The sequence below is a fragment of the Ovis canadensis genome, chromosome 11, assembly GCF_042477335.2.
Source record: "Ovis canadensis isolate MfBH-ARS-UI-01 breed Bighorn chromosome 11, ARS-UI_OviCan_v2, whole genome shotgun sequence".
Taxonomy (NCBI): Eukaryota; Metazoa; Chordata; class Mammalia; order Artiodactyla; family Bovidae; genus Ovis; species Ovis canadensis.
This window is the reverse complement of record NC_091255.1, coordinates 18,712,984-18,728,007: the sequence shown is the minus strand read 5'-3', so window position 1 is coordinate 18,728,007 and position 15,024 is coordinate 18,712,984. Positions and strand designations below refer to the sequence as shown.

General features: G+C 46.8%; 1 protein-coding gene across 24 annotated transcripts in view; it reads right to left on the bottom strand.

Moving 5' to 3' along the window:
* Positions 1-1,978: 1,978 nt before the first annotated feature.
* Positions 1,979-15,024, bottom strand: part of YPEL2 (yippee like 2) — a 62,410-nt gene continuing 49,364 nt past the window's right edge. For 13 of the 24 annotated variants that reach the window (XR_011259692.1, XM_069602656.1, XM_069602651.1 and 10 more), the window contains 3 exons: positions 8,067-8,110; positions 6,940-7,048; positions 1,979-3,038 (listed from right to left, as the gene is read on the bottom strand). Coding sequence is in view for 21 of the 24 variants with exons in the window: in XM_069602656.1 (XP_069458757.1) it covers positions 2,949-3,038; positions 6,940-7,048; positions 8,067-8,110 (243 nt within the window). In the remaining 3 variants the exon portion in view is untranslated. The remainder of the gene's footprint in view (positions 3,039-6,939; positions 7,049-8,066; positions 8,111-15,024) is intronic. The other 11 variants (XR_011259694.1, XM_069602647.1, XM_069602644.1 and 8 more) reach the window with 3 other exon arrangements.

Here is a 15,024-nt window from a genome sequence, read left to right as displayed (position 1 = left end):
AGGGAGATGGAACTAGAATCTGCCGGCTGGACTTCAGCTCAAGAGGAAGGCAGCTGCTGGCTGAGGTCTAGCACGTCATGCCTTTTTCCTTTCTCCTCCCTTTCTCTACTCCGGGCACCCCTAGGCTTTACCATCAAACTCCAGTTCCCCAAACCCACCAGGGGTGAACGGATGAGGTCTTTGGTTATGCTCTGAGTCCAAAATTTGGTGAGGAAATTAAAAAATGAACCGACTGAGGCATCTCCCTCACTCAGCTGCGGTCTCTACGATACTGCCAGACATTAGTAGGCAAGCCAAGAATGGAGCTCAAGTTATAAGAAGCACTTTTGGTTCTTCTTCTTCGGGAAAGCCTAATGAGTTGGGTTTTTTTTTTTCTTACCCTTGTCATTATGGAAAAACCAGCATTTTGTTCAGCTCTCTTGCACCATGTGCCCACTGGATGCTCAATAGATAGTAATTTAAATTAAAGCAAAACAAAACAACAGAACCTGGGTCTAACTGGAGCCTGCTCTGATCCATGCAAGAGTCAGAGGCCCCATCCCCAAAGATGAACAGTGGCACTCCAGTCTCCTCTGCCCCTTGAACATTCTAGGGCACCTCACACCCAGTATATGACCATGCTCGGTTTTTACACACCTACATGTTCCCCCCACCCTGACCCTGCCTGTTTTCTTTTCCTGGAAAGGATTATCAATAGCCAGGACATTCCCTGAGTAAAGGGGCTAATCAAAACACAGAAATGAGAGCCACTACTTTCAGCAGGGATGCAGAGGGGAATTTATGAATTCTGGGCTGGTAAACCAGCTTAGGAATGTGAAAGTTGAAAATGATTTTTTTTTTTTTAATTGAGATCTTGGGCCTGGGAGCCAGAGGAACTGTTTCTCTGGGATTGGAAATGAAAGACTTCTAAATCTCGGTCTGCTTTTTAGTAACGTGAAGAGAACTTAATCTCCCAGGGTTGCTAAAGCACCAAACGATGTGGGCCAAGAAGCTTGTGAGAACAAAATTTGGTTTTGCAGAACCCTCTTTGTCTCATGGATGCCGTCTGCTGCTAAAAGCGGGGCTACCTGGCTTCGCGTTAGCTCTCTGCCCAGCACTGCCAGGTCAGGACCATGAGCATCTCAGGCCCCGCGCTCCACTAGCAGCCCACAGAGACACAAAAAGGCATTTCCACGGCAGACTCACCCTCTCTGGGAATCTGGTTCCATTCTGAAAACGTCCCGGGTTGGCTGCTTTAATCTTGCTTAACTATTTTACAGGTTCTCGTCTCCTTCAACTCACTCTTTTGTGACTTTTAAGGTGAATTTTCCTATAGGATCAGCCTACTGGGAGAATGAGATGCTGAGAATTACCTAACATAACCTACACATATCTTAGCAATGATAATATTTTCAGTCTAAGCAATGAAATTATCTCAGTTAAATGAGTTTCGGTCATGCACTGCATACTGGTTAAATTGCTGTAGAACAGACTTCACAGTGTTGATTAAATGCAACAAACTCTTCTCTCATGAGCCTCACAGAGATGCGTTCCCCACTTCCCTAATATAATGAGCTTTGGATGGGGAGGTCCGGGGTGGGGTGTAACACTGGAATTTATAACTTGCCATCTGACATCAAATTGAAGACCTTCTCATTGCTGGATCACAGACAGATTTCTCTCCACACAAAAACATTCAAGTACAAAGAGAACAAGCTAGGAGCATGAGGAATCTGCCGGCCAGGTTATCACTGAACTCGAAGCCTTGGGATTTTGTTTTCCGCAACTACAATGATAGAACTGGAGGAAAACACCCCAAAACTCATACACATAAAGAACTGCTATTCTCAGTGAAGCCAATGCATACCGGGAAAGAAAAGATGCACTTAACCTGTAACAGTTCAAACCTAAAATATTCCAGGCTCTGCCCCACCCACCCCCACTTCCTTGCCACAGTGCTCTTCTCTTATGAAGGTTCAGAAAAAAAGGTCAGTCGGAATTGCTAACTGGTTCTATTTTTTTATTTTATCTGGCCCAAGATCAAGGCCATTGCTGCAAGAGCTCCCCAACTGCACCTCCCCCACTGTGATCCCTGTTATCCTCAATCATTGATTTTTTTTTCTTTTTTACTTGATTGCTGGTCAAAGCCTTTGGGATATTTGCATCTCGCGCACATTGCAAATGACAGTCCCCTCTCCTGTCACCAACAGTGGCTGAAGAGGCAGAGATCACCCACAGGAGCAGTGAGGCATCAGGCATCAAAACCTTCTGGGCTTTTCCCAAGTCATCCCCTGCTGCCAGGACACACTGCTCCCCCCACCAGCTCGGCCTGGGAGAACCAGGCCGGCCCCTTGCCCCGCCAGCGAAGACCAGGGGCCATCCTTCTTGTGCCCTCACTCGCTAACCTGGCACATTTGGTGGCAGGAACAGAAGCTTCTGATCAGAGAGAATGCAGTCATGAGGTATTTTTTTTTTTTCCTCTTTGCCCTCTTAGACAAGTCGATTATTTCAAGCCTAAGTTCCCAGGTCTCCAGGAGCAGCACACGTCTGCGCCTACCTCTCCCCGCCCGTCCCCTGCCCACCCGGGACCCTCACACCCCCGGGCTGGGCCACTGTGCTCCCGCCCAGCGGCCTTCGGGCAGCTCTGCAGGGGCCCCGGGGCCTTCGTCCAAGTGGGCTGCCGCCACGCGGGCAGGCGTCTGTTCCTTTTGTTGTTTTGTTTTTTCAGCCAACACTAGAACAGAGAGAGAAGCCAGGATCAACTCACAAACAGATACAAAGCAAAGAGACAGAGAGACAGCAGTTTAGAGGCCGGTCACCAGAAAGACGGCGTCAGGGTGGAAGAATGCCCCAGATGGCAAGGCCCCTAAATGGATGGAACCACGTGTTCAGTCACTCTCTCACGCTTGGGTAGAATGTTCGGTTGGATGGCATTCACGTGGACGCTGGGTTGGCTGGAGGCTCTCCCATCAGTCCCAGCCATTGTCCTTGATCATGTGTGCTAGCTCAATGATGTACTTGCCTTCCTTATACTTCTGGCTGCTTTCGAAGGCGTGTTCCTACGGAAACACAAAGGAAGAGAAGATGGAATGACCAAAGACGCGCAGGTGACTTCTGGCGTACAGGAGCAAAGGCAGGGCCAGTGACAGGCCTCGGGGCCTCTCAAGTCTGGCCCCAGCCTCACTGAGAAGGCCCACCGCTCAAGCACGCCATGCCCCCTTGGCTTAACTGCAGGACTGAGGCATCACCAGGACTGTCTCCATATTTACAATAAAATTTAAATATTTTTAAATTTAAGTATTCTAAATATTTTCTCAGTTTTGCAGTAGAGTTCCTTTAGCATCTTTGCTCAAACGTCATCATCCCAGTAAGGTCTTTATTGAAAACCACAGCCTCCCCTGCAGCCACCCCCTTGCCCCCTGTCACTTCCTGCTTTACTTTTCTCCACAGCACTTAACCACATTCAAACATGCAGCATAATTTGTATCTATTTTGTGTCTGTCCGTCTGGTTCATTGTATACCTATTTTGTGTTTTGTCCGCCTTGTAAAATCTTATGGGCACTTCATTTTTGATGTTAACCAGAAATCAAAGGTATCGGTAGAATTTGTGTCAAATTTTTATTATTTTGGGGGGCTGTGCCGAGCAGCTTCTGCAATCTTAGTTCCCTGACCAGGGATTGAACCTGGGCCCTCAGCAGTGAAACCATGGAATTCTAACCCCTGGACTGCCAGGGAATGCCCACTATGCCATTATTTTAAACTGTGCTTGTTAGGCTGAGACAAAAGGCACTGGGGGAGAGAAACAAAGTGTACTATATTGCCAAACAGGTCTCTCTTTTATTTCTTATCTTGCTATTTCCATGTCAGATGGGTTAAGTTTGTTTTTCCATCACTGCCTTTCTCCAGGAAGAAAGGAGCTGTATGAACTGCAGACTGAAGGACCTGCCAGCCCTTGAGCCCCACTCAGCTGTGAGGCCTCCAGAGGGCAAACCCAGCACAAACCAGCTGGGAGGTGCCCATCTGAAACACAGCTCCACAGGCTCTCCCAGCTAACAAGCCCCACAGAAATAAGTCCTGCGTTGGTGTGGCATCAAGGTGATATTCTGTTTGCAGATACAGAAAGCCATCTTGGTGTGTTATCTAAAAAAACAGTGGGTGTCACAGTCATCAGATGGCAAAGCTCAATGGGCAGAACAGTGGAAAAACTCTCCCTTCTGGGCCCCCCAAATCGAAAAGGAGCTAAATCCTACTGCTGAAAGGTGCTGGGCAGCATTTGTATTAACTGTATCTTCTGTTCTAGAGCTCAGGGGCTCTGGGTCTCAGAATGCGAGTTCGGACTTGAGTCTCTTATTGAGAGAGGAGTCTTTCCCCGTAGCAGAGAGGGGAGGGGCACCAAGAGAAAGTGCAAACACCACACACACACACACACACACACACACACACACACACACACACACGAGCTGTGGGCTCAGCAGTAATTTCCCTGACACTCATTATTCCCCAGCTCCGTCTGCATGAGTGTGATGTGTACACAACACAGGAATATGGTTTAGGAACAAGACCTGTTGTTCCATGATAGTGTGTTCAGAATACAGAGGGAGGAAAAAAATAAAACTAGGAAAGTGACAGTGTGTCCCTATTTAAACAAAAGAGAGAGAGAGAGAGGGAAAAGAAAACCAATACGCCCACCCCTCAAGCCTCAAGACACTTGCAAAATGTTACGAGTGGACTCCAGCAGACAGAGCACAGGATCTGGGATGGACACAGACATCGCAGATTAAACCCCGCTCCTACTGCTTCCTAGCATCAAAAGCATCATTTAAGCATCTGCCTTCCAGTAATAGTCTGCAAAATTATAAACTTTCCATTTACAAAGTTGGGATAATTACAAGTACTTCACAGGGTCATGGTAAGGATCAGAAGGAATAATGGAATGACAGGCTGGAGCACTGGCCCTGGTGTGTGAGAGGGGATCAGGGAACGTTTGGGGAGATGGATGTTTTTCTGTTGTCCTGTCCAGCCGTTTGACAGTCACCTGTGGCTTTCCTCCCAAGTATCATGACTATAAGCATCCTGAGAGCAAGGAATGTCTCTCATTCACTTTTGTATCTAACACAAAGGCTCTTAATAAATAAAGCTTTGTCAAAGGACTGGATTTTTTTTTTTTTTTTTTTTTGCCACTGTGTGGCATATGGGATCTTAGTTCCCCAAGCAGAGATCCAACCCGTGTCCCCTGCATTGCAAGGTGGATTCTTAACCGCTGGTCTGCCAGGGAAGTCCTCAGGACTTAATCAGGAGCCAAGCCGGCCAACTCAGGATTATTTTCTGTCTACGATCCAGCACATCTTCAAGGAGTAAGATAATCAAGAAGTTGGGAAACAAAGAAGGGGCAGAACATTTCTGGGTAATCAAAACCAGAACTGAGGCCCCCAGAGCACACAGCGGGGACCAGTGGCCACACAGGAATCGGAACGGCCAAGGCCCTTTCTCCCAGATGAACCTGTGGCTAAACCTTCTCAGCATCGTGAAACACCGTGTCTAGGTTTTTCCGTTCTCATTCTGCACATTCCAAGGAAGACATGAAAGACAGACTCTAAAGGCTGCGCTCCTTCCCTGGACTCAACCTGCTGCAGCTTTCATGATCTGAGTATTTTTAAACTTTATTTCAACAGAATCATACTTTCATGGCTGGCTTCTCTTGCTCAACATCCTTTTTTCACACAGACTCATATTTTTAGAGCAGTTTTAGACTCATCGAAAAAAGGAGCAGAAGACACAGATTTCCCCTATGCTCCCTGCTCCCACATATGCAGAAGCTCCTCCACCAGCAAAGTCCTGCAGAGTGGTGTCTTTGCTGCCATCGACAAACCTACATGACACATCCTTATCACTCTCCAGGAGGTTCTGACTGCTCCTTCAGGCTCCTTCCTAAGCAGGTCCTATGAGCCAGCCCCACACCAACCCTCTGAGACAACATGGAATAAAGTTCTCTCCCAGGAACAGGAAGACTGCCTTTTCAACATCCCCACAATGATAGAGAGGGGAGAGAAAAGCACTGTGAAAAGATCTACCAATAATAATAGCAGCAGCAACAATAACAATACAAGTTGACTTTCACTGCACACACATACCCCCTCTCTCCCTGGCAAGGCTCTGCACACCCTCCTAGCTGCCGGGAGACATCACAAGTATCTGTCAAGGGGCTCTCCTGGCAGTCTCGTGGTTAAGACTGCACGTCCAGTGCCAGGAGTGTGGGTTCAGTCCCTGGTCAGGGAACTAAGATTCCACATGCTGCACGGCATGGTCAAAAAATAAAAATAAATAAAAATTATTACCCTGCCTAAGCCTCAGTTTCCTCATCTGTAAGCTAGGGATTAAAATATGGCTCACACTCTAAGGATTCTGTGAAGAGTAAATAAAATAGCATAAGCCGGGGACACAGTAAGCGGTCGGGAGATGTTATGAGCCACTGTCATCACTACTACTATTACTGCTGGGCTTCCCTGGTGGCTCGGAGGGTAAAGTGTCTGCCTGCAGTGTGGGACAGCCAGGTTCGATCCCTGAGTCGGGAAGATCCCCTGAGAAGGAAACAGCACCCCACTCCAGTACTCTTGTCTGGAAAATTCCATGGACTGAGGAGCCTGGTAGGCTACAGTCCATGGGGTCGCAAAGAGTCGGACACGACTGAGTGACTTCACTTTTCACTATTATTACACTGAGAGGGTGCGTGACTGTGTGTCTGTGTGTCAGGAGTAGGTGAAGGATTGAGTAGGAAGAGTGGACTATCAATGCAAAGAGGACGCTTGTGTGCCAGGAACTGCTCTTTGAACTCAGTTTCCCATCCTCGTTGAAGATAATCCCACAAGGCCAGGGGAAGCAAGTGGGAGAATGCATTCCAGTGTCCGACTCTCAGTTTCTTTACGGCACACTCTCCACCAACCAGACCCCTCAGTACTTACATATTTCCAGCCCAGGGTGGTTTTGCAGTTTTCACAGTAAATGTCTGCGACGGCGTGCAGTCCTGTTAGCAACACGCGCTCCTCCGCCGGCCCGCAGCCCACGTTAACTCTGTGCCAGGGACGGGGAGAGAGAGAGCGGGGAGTCAGGCAAATGCCCATCGGTTGCTGAAGCTGAACTTCCAGCAAAAGATTAACTGAAGACGGCTGCCCCAAGGGAAGCTAACGCTGAGAGCATCATCTCTAACAAACTAGTAGCAAACTCCCAAAAGGCAGCCACATGGAAACATCTCCATTGAGCTGTTTGTCAGATCTGAAAGTTCTGATTCACTGAGTTGACTCAACATAGTCTTTATGGTTGAGATTTTGCTTAGAATTTTTCTTTTTTCAGAGCTTTTCTTAACAAGTGCTTTTAGGCTTGTGATTTAAGGGGACAAACTGATAACCACACCAAAGCCCACAGCCATGAGCACAGGTCCCCAGATCTTCCTGAGGACAGACTGTGGCCGGAGATGTCAATCATGACAGCAGAGTCCTGTCCTCATCACAGGGACGGATGAGCCCCATCCATCAGCTCTCTAGACTCCCACACGGAGCACCTATGATTTCAAGCTGGACAGGCTAGATTTCCATTTTCACAGTTCATCAGGCTTGCTTTCCCAGAGAAAGCTGTAAATGATGCTGAGGGCTGTGGCAGACGATACGAGGGGATGGAGGCTCTTAGCTCATTCCACTTTACAAAGCCTCCTCCAGCCTCAGTCCTCCAGCAGATCCCGGGGTCTTCTGTTCATTTTCCTCTCTTCCTCAGAGACACGTCTCAGGTCTAGTTCTGAGACCTTCGTGGTCAGGCTTCAGGAGAAGCACTCCAGCTTCTTTGCTAGGAGCCTATAGGCCTCTGTGCTTACTGGAGTACTGCCTACATTATTTTTAGCCCAAGATGATGCCCCCCCACCGAATTCCCCAAGGATGACTGGCTAACATGTATGGTAAATAATGTTCCATGGGGTTGTGTGTATGTGTGTGTGTGTCAGAGAGGACAGGTTCCATTGTGTAATCATCACAGAGTGTTGCTTTTCCCCATCCCTCAAAATTTGCACCGAACAATGGATGTACCATTCAGAGACACTCACACTGAATTAAAGAGGTATGCTCGTCCTTGACTTCCTTGGAACGACTGAAATGCAAGAAGACAAATCGATGGTTAGAGATCCATTTCACCCACCCAGGGGGGAAACCAACCCCAAAGCACAACAATCATGACCTTGCAGGACCGACACAGCTAAAAGGGAGCAGTGAGCCAGTTAACTGTCCAGCTGGCAGATGGCAGAATCAACAGAGCTACGGAACCCGGGTCAGCACACACTTGGATTGGCAAGAAGACAGCATTAATCCACACTGGCCTTTCCTGGACCCATATGATTTTGGCCATCTGTGCTGCCCACAGCTTTCCTCGAGTCGGCCAGGGCACGGCCACAGGCACAAGTACCTCTCCAGGCCCTCTTGGTGCAACCCTCAGGAGACAGCAAAGAATCCCCAAGGTAAGAACGAACCACCAAACCCACACTCCTCCCTGGTCTCACTTTTTTGGAGACCCTAACTGCTCGAACAGTCACTGTCTTCCTAACTGGCAGTACGAGGACTTTCCTGGTGGCCCAGTGGTTAAGAATCCACCTTTCAATGCAGGGCACACAGGTTCAGTCCCTGGTTGGGGAACTAAGATCCCACACACTGTGCAGCCAAACAAACAGAAAAACCTGCAGTGCGGGAGTTCTCTTTTTGAGGTGTGGGCAACTTGATCTCCAGGTCACAGGAATGCCCACTAAAGGGTAATCCCACTTTAACTTCTAGCTTAAATAGGAGCTGGACTGCAAGGAGATCAAACCAGTCATTCCTAAAGGAAATCGACCCTGAATATTCATTGGAAAGACTGACGCTGGGAAAGACTGAGGGCAGGAGAAGAAGCAGGGAGACAGAGGATGAGATGGTTGGACGGCATCACTGACTCAGCAGACATGAGTTTAAGCAAACTCCAGGAGATAGTGAAGGACATGGAAGCCTGGCATGCTGCAGTCCATGGGGTCACAAGAGTTGGACACAACTTAGTAACCGAACAAGAACAACAACAAATAGGAGTGTCTTTCTTCTGGCTGGAGGATGGCAGGGACTGGGAGAAACCGGAGCCCGAAAGCTCACCGTGCGATACTTCCACTAACACGGGCCCTGTGCGTGTTTCCTCCTCTGGTTGCACTGGAATGTCTGGCTGACATGAGCCAGCCATGTTCTGCACGGCTGCCTGCATTTTTTAATGTGGCTTGACAACTGTACCCTGAATTAAACATCCTCGTCTGCTCTGAAGACCACTTGGAAAAGAAACAACCAGACAAAATAAGGGACTCTCCCGTGACCTCTGTTATTCAGTGGCTGGTGAGATCCAGGGCTGGCTGGTTAACAGATGACCAGAGGGCAGTGGAGAACCAGACAGGACACAGATCACTGCGCCCAAGACAGCTGTTGCCAGAAGCAACGGACTTTAGGGATCAGGGCCACCAGCCACAGAGAAGGGTTAAAATTCTTGACTTGTGGAAAAACTGTTTTTGGGGCAGCTGGATGGTTGGCTGCCTCCAACGTGCAGATGCACCAGAAGCCTTGGCTCCCGGGTGCAGCTCCGAGGAGCAAGCAGGTGTTTCCCAGCTGCTGCTCGGGCAAAACCAGCTCTCTTTCCTTTGGGTCTTGAAGCATCTCCGGGGAACACATGAGCTCCAGGCTAGAATTGAGCATGAATACAAGTGTTACAGCCTCGAGACCTGGAACCTGGAAGTCCATGCCACGTGCTCAGATGAGACAATGTCTCAGCAAAACAGGTCATAGATTTGGCCAACCAGTTAGTTCCGTCTCGGAGCACACAGACACCCAAGCACCACCAGGATAGCAAAAGTTTCACCATCTGGCCCCACCACCCCCTGCAGTCTCTTCTCTTCCTACTCTGCCACTGTCTTTTCCTCTAGTCAGGCCAAACCATGAGCAATTCCTGGAACTTGAATTTCACCAACTTTGCCCACGATCCTCCCTAAGACGGGGAGGTTCCTTCACTTGACCAATCTCAAGCCTCAGCTCAGCCTCCTCTTTTTCATAAGGCTTTCTCTGACCTCCCCAAGAAGAGGCACCCACTGGTACCCATGGATGGGACCCGTCTTGCTCACTGCCTGTTCCTTTTTTTTTTTTTTTTTTTTAGCTCTCAGCACACTTGACTTCAACTGCCTGTCTGACTAACTCCCTCATTAGACTGTGAGCTCCCTGAAGACATGAACTGTGTCTTCAATGTCTATCTGAACCTGCAACACATAGCATGAAAAATCTGGCATCATTTACAAAATATTTATGCCACGAGTCAATTGCCTCCAACTTCCTTAAAAAAAAAATTGCTGCTTCTGTGCTTTAAGACGTCAATAATGAGACTGATGTTATAAAAATAGGATCTTAAACAGTAGGATCCTTGCAATTTTTTATAATGGGATAGAGTAGCCCATGGACTTCCCTGGTGGCTCAGAGGTTAAAGCATCTGCCTCCAATGCAAGTAGACCCGGGTTCGATCCCTGGGTCGGAAAGATCCCCTGGAGAAGGAAATAGTAACCCATTCCAGTATTCTTGCCTGGAGAATCCCATGGATGGAGAAGCCTGGTAGGCTACAGTCCACGGGGTCGCAAAGAGTCAGACACCACTGAGCGACTTCACCTTCAGAGTAGCCCAAAGAGGTTCATTTATACCGAAGTACTTAAAAAATGTAAGGTTATGCATTTTTCCTTTGCAAAGAAACATTCCAAACTACCTGAACAAAAAGTTGCTGACAAAATACTGACTTGGCAATATTTAAAAAAAAAACAAAAAAACCATGCACACTAAATCTGCCCCTTCAAAGTAAAGGCAACATTTTGACAGGGAATGGAAACCTAATTCCTTTTCCAAAGAAACTTGTACTAATGTTTTCATTTTATATGATCTTCGTAGTTCAAAATTGAAATGTCTGTACAAAAAAACTAATTCAAAATGGAGACTACTAAGAAAAAAATGCAGGAAAAAATCTTTGTGACTTTGCATTAGAAAAGACTTCTTGGATACTACATCAGCAGTACAATTTATAAAAGAAAAAAACTGCTAGATTTCATCAAAATTTTAAACTTGTGCTCTGAAAAAGCACTCAAACTCATGTCCATCAAGTCGGTGATGCCATCCAGCCATCTCATCCTCTGTCGTCCCCTTCTCCTCCTGCCCCCAAACCCTGCCAGCATCAGAGTTTTTTCCAATGAGTCAACTCTTCGCATGAGGTGGCCAAAGTATTGGAGTTTCAGCTTCAGCATCAGTCCTTCAATGAACACCCAGGACTGATCTCTTTAGAATGGACTGGTTGGATCTCCTTGCAGTCCAAGGGACTCTCAAGAGTCTTCTCCAACACCACACTTCAAAAGCATCAATTCTTCAGCACTCAGCTTTTTTCACAGTCTAACTGTCACATCCATACATGACTACTGGAAAAACCATAGCCTTGACTAGACAGACCTTTGTTGGCAAAGCAATGTCGCTGCTTTTGAATATGCTATCTAGGTTGGTTATAACTCTCCTTCCAAGGAGTAAGCGTATTTTAATTTCATGGCTGCAATCACCATCTGCAGTGATTTTGGAGCCCCCCAAAATAAAATCAATGCAAATGAAAAACAACTGACATAGCCCTATTAGAATGATCCAAAAAAATTTTTTAACTGACAAAACCAAGTGCTCTCAAGGACACTGCAAAATGGCAACATCTGGACAGAGTTTGGCAGTTTCAATTACTCAAATGTAATGAAAACCTATGTTAATATATGTAACAATATGGATGAGCTTGAAATGCTTTAGGCTAAGAAGATCAGTAGTTGCCAGAGGTTATGGGTAAGGGGTGAGATTGACTACAAAGGAGTAACATAGGAGATGGAATTATTTTCTCATCTTGATTTTTGTGGTGCGTAAGACTACGCATGTGTCAAAACTCATTGGATTTTTTAAAAAATTATTTTTACATACAGTAAAATATACTCTTGTTAGTGAAATCCAATAGAATCTTGGTTCCCCAATCAGGAATTGAACCCAGGCCCCTAGCAGTGAAAGTGCCAAGTCCTAACCACTGAACCACCAGGGAATTCCCACAAAGATTCCACCTGAATCTATCTTTCTTTGTAAAGACGTTTTCAGTAAGGGCAACAGTTAAAATGAGGTACTGAAGAGGACTGTCTTTAGGACACACCTCTGAATCACTGAGGGCTTCCCTGGTGGCTCAGATGGTAAAGAATCCGCCTGCAGTGCATGAGATCCGGTTTTGATTCCTGGTTTGGGAAGACGCCTTGGAGAAGGGAGCGGCTACCCATTCCAGTATTCTGGCCTGCATAATTCCATGGACAGAGGAGCCTGGGCAGGTCCTACTTCATGGGGTCAGAGTCAGAAGCAACTGAGTGACTAACAATTTCACTTTCTGAATTACTGAATCAGAAAGTGATAAATGAAGACTTCCCCCCGACCCCGAAAAGAGAGCATATTCAATCATCTATACCTTCAATAAAATAAGATTAAAAACTTATAATTGTGTTTTCTTCCATCCTTTTAAATTGCATAAATTATTAAAAATTTCTAGTAAATGTTTATGATGTACAAATTAGCAACCCCATGTATACCATTTATAAATAAACAAACATATTAGGAGTACATGCTCAAAACACTTTCCTGGTAGGCGTATGTGACTTTAAATACTCGGAGGTGACTGTTCTGGGGGTTCTAAGGCAGGGCCTAAGACTGGCTTTCTCTCATCAGTGTTTCATAGTTTTCTATATATCTAGATGTTTTTTTTTTTTTTTTTAGGTAGATTTATTCCTAAGTATTTTATTCTTTTCATTGCAACAGTGAATGGAATTGTTTCCTTAATTTCTCTTTCTGTTTTCTCATTGTTAACTGTATAGGAATGCAAGAATAAATTAATTTAAAAAACATCATATGAAAAGTAAAAAAAAGAGTGGCTTTCTCTAGCCTGACACACATTTGAATTTCTAGGGAGTGGGGTGGGGGAGGGCACATGGAGAAGAGTCTTCAATCAGACCCAGAGGCGCCTCCCAAGGCCGCCCTGGCTCCTCCAGGGGTCTTCTCCCGAGGGTGTGCTGGCAGCGGCCCATGCTCTGCAAAGACGGCTGAACCCATCAGGCGGCGATACCTACAGAGGCACCCTCCTAGCGACAGCATCGATGAGCCTGTCTCCCCGGCCCCACACCGGGACCAGCTGAGTCTCTGAGGACAAGAGAGATTCTGCAAGCTCTTCCGCCATGGCTTCCACACTGGGCCGCTGCCAAGCCAACATTTATGATGAGAAAAACATTCACGGAGAACAACAGGCATCTTGCAAATAGACACAGACAAGAATAGCCCGGCTGGGTCGCTGTATCCTGTGGGGCCCGGCCCAGCCTGGCACGGCCAGGCGCGGCCTGGCGCTCCCTTGAGGGAGGGTGGTACTGAAGGTGGGGAGACTGAAAGCCAGTGAAGGGAGCAATCAGAATGGGGCAAACAGGATTTCAGACCAGGAGATCCCAGACAGACGGCCAGACACATTTGTTTGCCGTTGTGACTGCCAGGCAACAAGGCAGCTCTTTTCCATGTTGTGCATCAACCAAGGCTGGTATTCAGGACTCCAGGAAAGGGTTTTTTTTTTGTTGTTGTTGTTTAAAAAAAATTACCCCAAACTTTTCTTCTGTCCTTAAAGGAAAGTTATAGTTTCAGACCCAGCCCTTCCAGCCAGCTCAAAGGAACGGAAAGGCTTTGAGTTTCCTGTTTGGTAGCCAAAACCACTGATTTCTGGCCCCTCTGAAAGTCTGGAAAGCAGCAATTCCTTTCAAACGCAGGAGGACCATTGAAAAAATGAATATTTGTCGGGGGAGGTGGCAACAGAGCAACCATGCGGATTCCTCCTTCTCTCAAACAGGCTCAGGCGTGAAGTCCTCCTAGCATAAAGAGGGCCTCTCAGTCTTTCTCTGGGAAGGTCACCCATGATCAACTGAGTTCGTGCCCCAGGAGGTGCCCAGGGATGAGGCAGGCAGAGGCCCACCTGATTACTCAGCTGTAACAACCGGAGCTGCCCTGGGGTATCCGCACATGAGGAGAGGATCTCATCTCAGAAATTCAGCATAAAATCCTGGCTTCACAACTTCAACTTACTAGCTCTACTCAACTGTGGGAGAATCATCTACCCTCTGGGCTTCCACATCTTTTACACCTGTGGATGGAAAACATGCCCATGTCCTAAGTTGTTGAGAACAAGAAGTAAAACAAGGTAAACCAAGTGCAGAGGGAAAAAGAGATGAGTTCTCCACCTTCCCTCTCTGGCCTTTGCAGGAGCCTGCAGCAGAGAGAAAGGTGACTCGATCTGCTTCTTCAAAATCCATAAAAATACAGGGATAGCACCGCAGCTGCCGATGACCCTTACCAGTTACAGTACCGTCCATAGCCACAATGTCCATCACATGGGCTTTGAAGAAATGGAACTGCTAGAGGTGGAGCCTTGGCGTGGCCATACATTCACAATGCTACTAACTTGGTCAAGCCAATTTACTTCTCTGAGATTAAACTTCCTAATCTATAAAATGGGCACAGTAAAGTTGTATTCACATTCACAACAGATTTGTATAAGAAATAAATAATACTGTGTACACTTCATGGCATGGTAGACACAACCTTACTATAAAAGTCACCATTAACGTATACAATTCAGGGGCTCTTGCTATATTCACAAGGCTGTGCAACCATCACCACTATCTAATTCCAGGACATCTTCACACCCCACAAAGAAATCTTGTGTCATTCATTACCAGTCACCTTCCATTTCCCTGTCCCTGGCAGCCACAAACCTCCTTCCTGTCTTTACGGATTTGCTCATGGTATTATATGCTGTACTCTGTACCTTGTCAGGGAGAAGGTAAAATAGGTATTAGATAGAGACGCAATAAAGGATAAGTAAAACTCCTCCCTTGGGTGTTGGCTGAACACCCCACCTCAACATTCTCCTGGGGAAGGTCAGGTCAG